Source organism: Tachyglossus aculeatus, chromosome X2, assembly GCF_015852505.1.
Source record: "Tachyglossus aculeatus isolate mTacAcu1 chromosome X2, mTacAcu1.pri, whole genome shotgun sequence".
Classification (NCBI taxonomy): Eukaryota; Metazoa; Chordata; class Mammalia; order Monotremata; family Tachyglossidae; genus Tachyglossus; species Tachyglossus aculeatus.
The window spans coordinates 1,407,926-1,420,107 of record NC_052100.1 but is presented as its reverse complement, the minus strand read 5'-3'; the positions used below and the strand labels follow the sequence as shown (position 1 = coordinate 1,420,107).

The 12,182-nt window shown below is 52.6% G+C and overlaps 1 protein-coding gene across 6 annotated transcripts in view; it reads left to right on the top strand.

Moving 5' to 3' along the window:
* The window catches only part of ABLIM3 (actin binding LIM protein family member 3), a 37,864-nt gene extending 30,384 nt beyond the window's left edge, over window positions 1-7,480 (top strand). For 5 of the 6 annotated variants that reach the window (XM_038770623.1, XM_038770622.1, XM_038770621.1 and 2 more), the window contains 5 exons: window positions 526-584; window positions 2,352-2,412; window positions 2,885-2,892; window positions 4,019-4,099; window positions 6,279-7,480. In XM_038770623.1, coding sequence (XP_038626551.1) covers window positions 526-584; window positions 2,352-2,412; window positions 2,885-2,892; window positions 4,019-4,099; window positions 6,279-6,392 — 323 coding nt within the window. In that variant the 3' untranslated portion in view covers window positions 6,393-7,480. Of the gene's footprint in view, window positions 1-525; window positions 585-2,351; window positions 2,413-2,884; window positions 2,893-3,981; window positions 4,100-6,278 lie in introns of all 6 variants that reach the window. The other variant, XR_005457172.1, reaches the window with a different exon arrangement.
* The last annotated feature ends 4,702 nt before the right edge of the window (window positions 7,481-12,182 follow it).

The window sequence follows — 12,182 nt, the reverse complement described above, 5'->3', positions numbered from 1 at the left end:
AAGCCACGCAACAGCATCCGTGGCATCAGAGGCCGAGAGCCGGCGGTCGGCACGTCCGCAGGGCCAGGAGAGTCCCTCCCATCCTCGCCCACCCCCGGGACCCCCTCTTCGTGGGGGCCCCACTCGCCACTCTGGGTCACTGGGGGAGAGTCGTGGATGGAGAAAGAAGAGTTAGGGGTGTTGGATGGTCCATGCTGGGTCACTGGGGGAGAGTCAGGGATGGAGAGGGGAGAGTCGGGGGAGTTAGATGGTCAGTGCTGGGTCACTGGGGGAGAGTTAGGGATGGAGAGAGGAGAGTCAGGGGTGTTGGCTGGTCCACACTGGATCCTTGGGGAGAGTCTGGGGTGCTGGGTGGTCTGTGCTGGGTTCCTGGGGGAGAGTCCGGGGTTTGGGATGGTCTCTGCTGAGTCGCTGGAGGGAGAGACTTGGTCTCTTCCTCCCCTCGGCGCTCACGGCCCAGGGCTTGGCCGCTGTCTCAGCCGAGTGGGGCCCGCGGTGACGCCGTCGGCTTCTCCCCTTCGCCAGATCCCTTCATTTCCAAATCCGCCTCCCTGCCTGCTTACCGGAGGAACGGGCTGCACCGAGTAAGTTGCACCACCAGGGGGCGACTTTTCTCCGCGGAACTGGGCCCCGGGTGCCGGCTGTCTGGGCTGGACTCTAAGCCTCAGCCACCCCGGGGCTCCGACCAAACCCCGGAGCTTTCGACCCCAAATCCCTTAGCTCCCCTCCTACTCCCAAATGCTCGGGCCCTCCCCCAATAAAACATTGCCCCGTGGTGAAGGTTGTTGAGGATGAGGAAAACTGTTGGGCTAATAATAACAACACATAATTATGGTATTTGTTAAGGGCTTACTATGTGCCAAGCACGGTTCTAAACACTGGGGTAGATACAAGGTAATCAGGTTGTCCCGCGTGGGGCTCACAGCCTCAATCCCCATTTTACAGACGAGGGAACTGAGGCACAGAGAAGTGAAGTGACTTGTCCGAGGTCACACAGCAGACGTGTGGCAGAGCTACGATTAGAACCCATGTCCTCTGATTCCCAAGTCCATGCTCTTGCCACTAGGCCATGCTGCTTCTCTAAGGGGTAGGAGAGCAAATCCAGAATAGAGAGAAATTAATTAATCAACCATATTTATTGAGCACTTAATGTGCATAGGGTACTGTACTAAGCGCTTGGGAGAATACAACACAACAATATGACAGACACATTCCCTCCCCACAGTGAGCTTACAGTCTAGGGGGGAGACAGATATTGATATAATTACAGATATGCACATAAGTGTTGTGGGTTTTGGGGGTGGCTGGTAAATAAAGGGAAGCACTCAATAAGTACGATTATTAGTACTCAGCACTCAATAAGTAAGCTCAGTAAGTACTCAACAAGTACGATTGAATGAATGAATAAATGATTAAACTGGTAGCAGTTTGGATGGAGACGAAAGGATGGATTTTGGTAATGTAGTGATCGTTGATCGACAGGATTTAATAATAGACTGAGTATGAATGAGAGAAAAGAGTCAAGGATAACGCCAACATTAAGGACTTGTGAGATGGGAAGAATGGTGGTGCGGTCTACAGTGATGGGAAAGTCAGGGAGAGGACAGGGTTTGGGTGGGGAGATAAGGAGTTCTGCTTTGGACGTTAAGTTTGAGGAGACAGTAGGACATCCAAGTAGACGTGTCTTGATGGCAGGAGGGAAATGTGAGGCTACAGATAGGAAGAGAGATCAGGGCTGGAGATGTAGATTTGGGAAGGGTCTCCGGGCTAGGGGAGGAGTCTCTCTGTTCCTGGGAACTAAAGGCAGGCAGAATCCCACCTGTGCACGAGCGTTTATGTGTGTCTGTGAAATGGTACATAATCTTGTCCCCAGAATTGTGGCAGCCAAGGCTCCCGAGAGCTAGGACACAGAGGTGCTCTGTGAGACCTCCAAGGGAACTCAGTTCAGGTGAAAAGCAGCATGGCCTAGTGGTAAGAGCTCGGGCTTGGAAGTCAGAAGACATGGGTTCTAATCCCCGCTCCACCACTTATCTGCTGTGTGACCTTGGGCGAGTCGCTTAACTTCTCTGTGCCTGTTACCACATCTGTAAAATGGGGATTAAGACTGTGAGCCCCATGAGGAACAACGTGATTACCTTGTATCTACCCTAGCGCTTAGAAGAATGTTTGGCACATAAGCGCTTAACAAATGCCATAATTATGATGATGATGGAGAGTCGCCTCCCCCATTCCTCCCACTGATAGGTTGAAATCCTGTTTCAGCCCGGAGTGGGGATGAGGGGGAGGGTCGTAGGTTTAGTAGGGGTGGGAGGAGGGGGGGGCTCTCAAACCCCAATCGATCTCCTTTCCAGGCGCCGAGCTCAGAGCTCTTCCACTACGACAGCATGAACGCAGTCAACTGGGGCATGCGTGGTAAGTGGGGGTCCCGTACCGACCCCTCCCCTGCCCCCCGGAGAGCTCTGGACCTTCTTGCATGTGTGTGGGGTGGAGTCGGTGGGAATGGGCTGTGACCGGTCATCGAGGGGCGACCTTGTCCACACTCCCTACCCTGTGAGCGTCCACATTTCTCCCACCCTCGCAGCACCCTGGGACCCCTCTACCGAGTTTCTGTGAACGTCAGAGGGTGGGAGTCGCTTTCCCCCCACCCGGTTTGCCCCCACCCCTCTCTCGGCCTTAAGGAGGCCCCGCGTGGGCAGGGTCTCTGAAAGGGAAAATGAATATTCTAGCCGACAGCCCCTCGCGGGGACAGAAGCCCCTGGAACAGCTTCCCATGGGTAGGGGGTCGGGGCTTGGGAAGGTGAAGGGAGGAAAAAGGACACAACTGATTGGTCTTCACGTGTTTGTGTGTGTGTGTGTGTGTGTCTGTCTCTCTGCCGTCTCCTAGAGTACAAGGTAAGATCCCGCCCCACCTTTTCCTCCCTTCCCCTTCTCTCCCCTTCCCTCTGCCCTTTCCTCCCCTTCCTCTGTTCTTCCCTCCCCTTCCTTTTCCAACCCATCCCCTTCCCACGCTCTCCCTCCACCCTCCTTCAGCCCTGTCCCGTGGCCCCCAGCATCTGATGATCCACAGTCACCCTGTCAGGGACCACCCAATCCCCTTCCCCCAACCTCTTGGACGCCACCTCATGGGATCAGATGGGGGGTGGGGGGGGGGGGGGTCTCAACCGCTCCTGTCCAGGTTCCTCCACCCTCTGATTCTTCCTTCAGATTGAGACCCCCATTGGGGACAGGGGCCGTGTTTGACCTAATTATCTTGTACCTACCCCAGCGCTTAGCATAGTACTTGGCACATAGTAAGCGCTTAACATAATAATAATAATTTTGGTATTTGTTAAGCGCAAATGTGCCAAGAACTGTTCTAAGCGCTGGGGAGGATACAAGGTGATCAGGTTGTCCCATGTGGGGCTCACAATCTTAATCCCCATTTTACAGATGAGGTAACTGAGGCCCAGAGAAGTGACTTGCCCAAAGCCACCCAGCTGACAAGCGGCGGAGCCGGGATTTGAACCCCTGACCTCTGACATGCCACAATGATGATGAAGCAGCATGACGTAGTGGATAGAGCATGGGCCTGGGAGTCCGAAGGCCATGGGTTCTAATCCCGGCTCGGTCACTTGTCTGCTTTGTGTCCTTGGGCAAGTCACTTCACTTCTCTGTGCCTCGGTTACTTCATCTGTAAAACGGGGATCGAGACTGTGAGCCCCACGTGGGACGAGGACTTGTGTCCAACCCAGTTTGCTTGCCCAGCGCGTAGTACAGGGCCTGGAACGTAGTAAGCGCTTAACAAGTACTATTATTCTTGTTATTATTAGCAGGGACTTCTGGTGAGTACCCCAGGGTGAGAGGCTCGGGGGCGGGGAGGGCTGGGCACCTCGATGTTGCTGCTCAGCCTCTTTTTTCCCCCTTCGCCTCCCGCATGCACAGCCCCTAACCCTGCTCCCAATCACTCGCCCCCCGGCTTGCCTCCTCCTCCTCCTCCGCCAGCTTTGCTGGCCCTCTCTGTGATCCCGTTGCCCCTTAGATCTACCCCTACGAACTGCTGCTGGTGACCACCAGGGGGCGCAATCAGCTGCCCAAGGATGTGGACAGGACCCGGTTGGAGGTAAGAGGACCAGGGGCATTTCACCCACTTCTGATGGGGCCCGGAGAGGAGGTGGAGCATTTCTGACCCTGCTAAAGTCAAAGAAGGAGGAGGAGGGCGACCACTTCGAGCCCAAAGGGCCCCCCTCCCCCAGCCTCTCAGCCCACCCCAAGGGCCACAGTTAATAATAATAATACTAATAATGATGATGGCATTTATTAAGCGCTTACTATGTGCAAAGCACTGTTCTAAGCGCTGGGGAATTTACAAGGTGATCAGGTTGTCCCATGTGGGGCTCACAGTCTTAATCCCCATTTTACAGAGGAGGTAGCTGAGGCCCAGAGAAGTGAAGTGACTTGCCCAAAGTCACACAGCTGACTAGTGGCAGAGCCGGGATTTGAACCGATGACCTCTGACTTCAAAGCCCGAGCTCTTTCCCCTGAGCCACGCTGCTTCCCTACTTCCCAAGCGCTTAGGACAGTGCTCTGCACCCAGTAAGCGCTCGGTAAATACGACAGAATGAATGAAGCACTGTTCTAAGCGCTGGGGGGTTACAAGGTGATCAGGTTGCCCCTCACGGGGCTCACAGTCTTCATCCCCGTTTTACAGAGGAGGTAACTGAGGCCCAGAGAAGTGAAGTGACTTACCCAAAGTCACACAGCTGACAAGTGAGTCCACCAGTGCCCACAACAGAGCAGAAGGGCCTGCTTTCTGGGGCCCCCTGAAGTGCCCAGAGATGGCTTTGCAGGCCAGCCACTCACTAATAATAATAATAATGGCATTTATTAAGCACTTACTATGTGCAAAGCACTGTTCTAAGCGCTGGGGAGGTTACAAGGTGATCAGGTTGTCCTAAGGGGGGCTCACAGTGTTAATCCCCATTTTACAGATGAGGTCACTGAGGCACAGAGAAGTGAAGTGACTTGCCCAAAAATCACACAGCTGACAAGTGGCAGAATCAAGATTTGAACCCATGACCTCTGACTCCAAAGCCTGGGCTCTTTCTGCTGAGCCACAAGCAAGGTCCAGGGGCAGTGAGGATTGAGGAAAGGGGGAATCTAGGGGCAGCACTTACTCTACCAAGTGATGAAGTATAGTGGTCTGTGCAAAGTAGAAATCAGGTACAATGCCCTGCCACAGCAGGCGTCCAGTACAGCGCCCTGCAAGCAGCAAGAGTCCAAGTCAGCATGCTGCACAAGGTAGGTGCCCAGCAGAAAATTCTATACATGGTAGGCACCCAGTACAGAACTCCTCCAAAGTAGGTGCCCAAAGTTGTCTGCACAAAGCAGGCCCCCAGCCCAATGGTCTTCACACAGTAAGTACCCACTATAGAAGTAGTGTGCCCCAGTGGAAAGGGCCTGGGTTTGGGAGCCAGAGGATTTGCATCCCAAACCCAGCTCCACTGCTTGCTGTTTGGCTCTGGGCAAATCGCTTAACTTTTCTGGGCCTCAATTTCCTCATCTGTGAAATGTAGAAAATAAAACACATGTAGTCCCTCTCCCGTAGACTGTGAACACCCCATGTGGGACGGGGACTGTGTCCGACCTAACTATATGAAATCTAGCGTGGCACATGGCATAGACTATGCCCTTAACAAATACCATAATTATTATCATCATTATTATTGTTAGTGGTATTTAACAAATAATAATAATAATAATAATGATAATTATGGTATTTGTTAAGCGCTTACTATATGCCAGGCACTGTTCTAAGCCCTGGGGTGGATAAAAGCAAATCGGGTTGGACACAGTCCCTGTCCCACGTGGGGCTCACAGTCTCGATATTATTATTATCGTCATTATTGTTACAGAGTTCTGTCCCAAATAGGTACCCAAATCAAGCTCTGGATCATAGATATGTATAGGTACGGAGCTCTGGATACTATATGTATGATCCAGAGCTCTAAGGTAGGTATATACATATATATAGTCCTTTATACTTGGAAACACCGGATTCTGTACCCAGTGGGCGATCAATAAATCCTGCTGACAAAGATGGGATGAAAATTATGATGATCCCCTGCCCTGGAGAACGGACCCCCGACCCAAGCTGGAGCCTCTCCTCCTCCATCTCTCCCTCCACATCCCCGGGCCCCACCTCATTCACCGGGCCTGAGTCCTCCTCCCTCCCCTCCCTCTTCCCCGGCTGGTCCTCGCCGTCCAGCTCTCCTCATCCCGCCCTCCCCCCTGCCTTCCAGCGCCACCTGTCCCCGGAGGAATTCCGCCACATCTTCGGCATGGCCATGTCCGAGTTTGACCGGCTGGCTCTCTGGAAGAGGAACGAACTGAAGAAACAAGCCCGGCTGTTCTAGAGCCTCGGCCTTCTGGCCCCCTGGAAGGTTATAGAAATAGAGTATGCTATCTATAGACAGAGAGCTAGATAAATATATGTATGAGAGAAAGAAGAGAGGTACGTACAAACCTATAGAGTTTGGAAGGACCTCTCTCCTGAAGCTCTGAGTGAACTCTCATGTGCAATAGGGGCCGCAGCCTGCAGTGGGTGGGGGTATCTGAACCCCTCCCCCGCCTCCCCAATTTGCCAGAGCAAGGGGAAGGTAGAGGGGTGGGAGGGGTGGGTTTGGAGTCGCCCTTCTCGCACGAGCGTCGTTTTTTATACCAAATCTTACTCCCGCCCCTTCCTGGGGTCTACTATGAGCAGAGTCTCTTCCTCTCCAGGGAACCTGTCCCCCAACCCCGACGTCTCCACTTTCTCCGCCCCCCTGCAGCCCTCCGGAACGGGGGAAGGATGGGGGGGCTCCCCTAACTGCTGCCCCCCCAGGCCGGATCTAGACGGGGGAGAGCCTGCCTGAGGTCCCAGCAGACCCAAGCTGCTGGGTTTTTCAGGCAGGTGTAGACCTCCCCCCACCACCACAAGTGCAATCAAACCAGCCCCACTGCCGGCCCCCGGGCCCGGGCACATCTCTTCCCCGCCCCAGGAGGGTCGCCCACCCCGCAATGTCCGACCTATGTGCCTAGAATACCGAGGGCCGAAGCCACTGTCCAGGCCGGCCGGCCACTAGCCCCCGTCCAGCTTCTGGGCGGGCCGACTCAGCCCTCCCCCTCTGCTCCCGCCCCCACCCCCGCCGTGCCCACAATGCCAGGGAAACTGAGGCCGGGATGGAACTGTTACCTTTGCTGGCTATGCCCCCGCCCTCGGAATCTCACGAGGAGAATGGTCCGGCAGAAACAGCCTCGGGTTCAGAACCCGGGTTCGAGGCCAGGCTCCTCTCTCCCATCCACCCCCCAGCCAGCCACCTCCCCTCTCCGGGCCTCAGTTTCCCCACCTGTAGAATTGGGGTGCTCGGACCCGCCTCTCTCTACCTCGCAGGGCTGTTGTGAGGAGAACAGAGGATGCGTGTCATGTGAAAAGCGCTTTGGAAAATAAAAAAAAAGCCACCCACGTCCTCCTGATTCCTGAGGTTTCACCTTATCGCGGGGCTGCATCTCGAGGGGTCTCCCCGGATGTGGGGGTCGGCAGGGAGACGCCTTGGGGCTCTGAGCGGAATCTAGATGCTTTTCTCCACTTGCACCATCCCCATAGCTTGCCTCTAGCCTGCTACCCAGGTGACAGGAAAGGAGGTGAAGTGATCTGGAGAAGCAGCGTGGCTCAGTGGAAAGAGCCCGGGCTTTAGAGTCACAGGTCATGGGTTCAAATCCCGGGTCTGCCAATTGTCAGCTGTGAGACTTTGGGCAAGTCACTTAACTTCCCTGTGCCTCAGTTCCCTCAACTGTAAAATGGGGGTTAATACCGTGAGCCCCCTGTGGGACAACCTGATCGCTTTGTAACCTCCCCGGTGCGTAGAACAGTGCTTTGCACATAGTAAGCGTTCAATAAATGTCATTTTTATTATTATTATCTGAGAACCCCAAGATGGGGTGGGCGGAGGAGGAAGAAGGGAGACCCCTCCCAGGTCCCGGGGACGATGAAACTTGGAGAGCCTGGCCCGGCTGAGTCGAGGCTGGGTCAGGTGGCAAATTCACTATTTATCTCGGGCTCTAAGGAGTCAGGGTGGCTGCGGGGCTGGAGCTGGGGGAGGAACACCCCCTGTTACAAGGCGCAGGGAAGGGGAGGAGGGTCCTGGGGGGCAGCGCAGGGTGGGGGCAGGACACAGACGAGTTATCTGTTGGCTGGATCCTTCTGCTTCCCATTTTTGGACGCTTTTCAGCCGGGAATTTCTGCACTGAGCCCCCTCAGGACGATCTCATCATCATCATCATCATCAATCGCATTTATTGAGCGCTTACTATGTGCAGAGCACTGTACTAAGCGCTTGGGAAGTATAAATTGGCAACATATAGAGACAGTCCCTACCCAACAGTGGGCTCACAGTCTAAAAGGGGGAGACAGAGAAGAAAACCAAACATACTAACAAAATAAAATAAATAGAATAGATATGCACAAGTAAAATAAATAGAGTAATAAATATGTACAAACATATATACATATATACAGGTGCTGTGGGGAAGGGAAGGAGGTAAAATGGGACACGAGCCTCGCCTCCTCCCTCCACCCACCACCCCGAAACACCCCTTATCCCCGCGTCTCTGGGACCTGCGAGAGATTCTGGCCTAGTGGCAAGAGCACAGGTTTGGGAGTCGGAGGACGTGCGTCCTAACCCCAGCTCTACCACTTGTCTGCTATGCGACCTTGGGTAAGTCACTTCACTCCTCTGTGCCTGTTACCTCATCCGTGAAATGGGGATGAAGACTGTGAGCCCCACGTGGGGCAACCTGATTACTTTGTATCTACCCTCGGTGCTTAGAACAGTGCTTGGCACATAGTAAGCACTTAACAAATACCAGTATTATTATTATTCCAGGTTCTTTGGTTTTTACAGATAGAAATCATACTGTTTCAACCAGAGAGAGAGGCTGGACCACTGGAAGATGTTTGAGGGGTTAGGGGAGCTGGGGCAGAGGGTTCTACCATCCACATGGGTCGACATAATAATAATAATAATAATGGTATTTGTTAAGCACTTACTACATACCAAGCACTGTTCTAAACCCTGGGGTAGATACAAGATAATCTCATGTTTGCCAACATGAGGCTCACAGTCTTAATCCCCATTTTACAGATGAGGTCACTGAGGCACAGAGAAGTTAAGTGACTTGTCCAAGGTCACACAGCAGACAAGTGGCAGAGCAGGGATTAGAACTCAGGTGCTCTGACTCCTAAACCCTTGCTCTTGCTACTAGGCTATGCTGCTTCCCTAATAATAACTACAGTGTGTGGCACACAGTAAGCGAATACCATCATTATCATTACAATTGTAGTAATCACTGTGGTGTTGATTAAGCACTTACTATATGCCAAGGACTGTGAGTCCCATGTGAGAAAGTACTGGGTCCAACCTGATAAACTTGTATCTACTCCAGCATTTAGCACAGTGCTTGATGCATAGAAAGCACTTAAATCCCATCAGAAAAATGCAGCTAAGTGCTTTGGGGGGCGGGGGGGAATTACAAAACAGACAGATCAGAAGACCCAATCGTCTATACCCCCAGGGATTCCCAGTCTAAAGGGGAGAACAGATACTGAATCCCTGTTTTATAGGTGAGGAAATCCATAGGACACACAGGAGATAACTGGAGCTGGGATTAGAGCCCAGATCCTCTGACCCCCAGGCCCGGGCTTTTTCCGTTAGGCCTCGCTGCTTCTCCACGGGAAGGGACTTGGGGGAAGGGGAGGAAAGGAAGAGTCCTAAAAAATTTCCAGATCTCTGAACCGGACCGAGGAATTGACCATCATCCCCGAACCCCGCCGACCTGGGGGTGGAATGTGGGGGGCCTGGGGTCTGAGGCGGAATTCTGGGGAGGGGGTTTCCACCCAGGCTCCCCACGCCCAGTGCCAGCCGGCCGCCGGGCCGTTCCCGGGGAGGGGGGCAGGGGGCTCTGGGCGTCACTTCCCCAGAGCGGGGAGATAACAGCCGCATTGTGCGGGCCCGAACAAGGAGCGTTTTACACGGCCCCGCAGCGAGGAGGGAAAATATGGGCGGGGATGGGGGAGCGGGAGGCGGGGAGGGGCAGAGAGCCCGGATACCTTCAGGGAGCCGGCTCGGGTCTAGGGTGAGATGTGACATTGGAAGCCCAAAGGGGACGAGCCCCTCGGGCCCCCGGGGTGCCTTTGTGGGGATAAAGAGAGGCGGTGTGGCCTCATGGTTTGCGCACCGGGCTGGGAGTCTGGAGACCCGGGTTCTGATCCCGGCTCTGCCCCTGGTCCGCTGTGTGACCTCAGGCAAATCACTTTTCCTCTCTGGGCCCCAATTCCTCAGCTGTAAACTGGAGATAAACTATACTGGGAGGTCCATGTTGGGTGAGGACTGTGTTCGATCTGATTATCCTGTCCTGACCAATCCATCAATAGCAGATATTGAGCCTATTATATGCCCTTATTTCTCTACATCCTCCCCTCTGTGAACTAGTAACTGTTCCCTTTAGGCATTTACTATTCACCCCACCCTCAGACCCACAGCACTTATGTCCATATCCTTACACTTCCCCATTTCCTCTGATTTATATTTCATTTTAATGTCAGCCTTTCTTTCTGGACTGTAAGCCCCTTGAGGGCAGGGATCTACTACTACTACTGACAATTATTCTCTCCCATTTTCAAAGCCTTATTCATTCATTCAGTCGTTGTTATTGAGCACTTACTGTGTGCAGAGCACTGTACTAAGCGCTTGGAAAGTATAAATCGGCAACCTATAGAGACGGTCCCTACAGTCTAGAAGGCACATCTCATCCAAGAGGCCTTCCCTGACAAAGTCCTCCTTTCTTCTTCTCCCACTCCCTTCTGCGTTGCCCTGACTTGCTCCCTTTATTCTCCCCTCCCCTCTCCCCCCCAGCTCCACAGCACTTAGGTATATATCTGTAATTTATTTATTCGTGTTAATGTCCGTCTCCCCCTTTAGACTGTAAGCTCGCTGTGGTCAGGGAATGCATCTGTTTATTGTTATATTGTACTCTCCCAAGGGTTTAGTGTTCTGCACACAGTAAGCGCTCAATAAATGTGATTGAATGAATGAATGGATACTACTACTACTACTATTTATTAAGAGGTTACTATTTGACAAGTACTTTACTAAGTGCTGCAGTAGAATACAAAATAAAGAGGTTGGACATAATCCCTGTCCCTCATGGGGAAGTAGGATTTCCCCCTCATTTTACGGATGAAGAAACTGAGGCACAGAGAAGTTAAGTGACTTGCCCAAAGTCACACAGCAGAAATAAGGCTGAACTGGGATTAGAACCCAGGTCTCTTGATTCCCAGGCCAGATTACACTGCCTTTATTGTATTGTGCTTTCCTAGGTTCTTAGTACTGTTTTCTGCACACAGTAAGTGATGAATAAATATCAATCAATTGACTGATTGTAGTCTCTTTGAGGTCAGCGATTGTGTCTACTAACCCTATTTTGCTCTCCTAATGGGGTTCTGACTAGAGTAAGTGCTCAATAAATATTACTGATTGATTGTCAACTTGGTACAGAGCACTGTGCTGGGTGCATACTGTGTGCTGAGTAATGTACTGGGTGCCTACTGGGCATACAGCACTGCTCTGAGAGCCTACTAAGTGTAGAGCACTGTCCTGGGTGTAAAGTACTGTGCTAGGTGTCTACTGAGAAGCAGCATGGCCTAGTGTCTAAAGTACTGGCTTGGGAGTCAGAGGACATGGGTTCAAATCCCGACTCCGCACTTGTCTGCTGTGTGATCTTGGGCAAGACACTTCACTTCTCTGCGCCTCAGTTCCCTCAACTGTAAAATGGGGATGAAGACTGTGAGCCCCACGTGGGACAACCTGATTACCTTGCATCTACCCCAGCGCTTTGATCAGTGCTTGGCACATAGTAAGCGCTTCACAAATACCGTCATTATTATTACCAAGTTCTATGAGGTGCTAGGCTGTTCTTGGCCTGGAAGAGTTGCAGGGCAAAAGGGGTGAATAGATGGGTGGAGAGAAGCAGTTGTGGGACCCACGGTCCAGCGGTAGGCCTCGCCCATTCAGGCCATGCAGTAGCTACCATTTAATAATAACGATGGTATTTGTTAACTGCTTACTATGTGCCAAGCACTGTTCCAAGCGCTGGGGTAGATCCAAGGG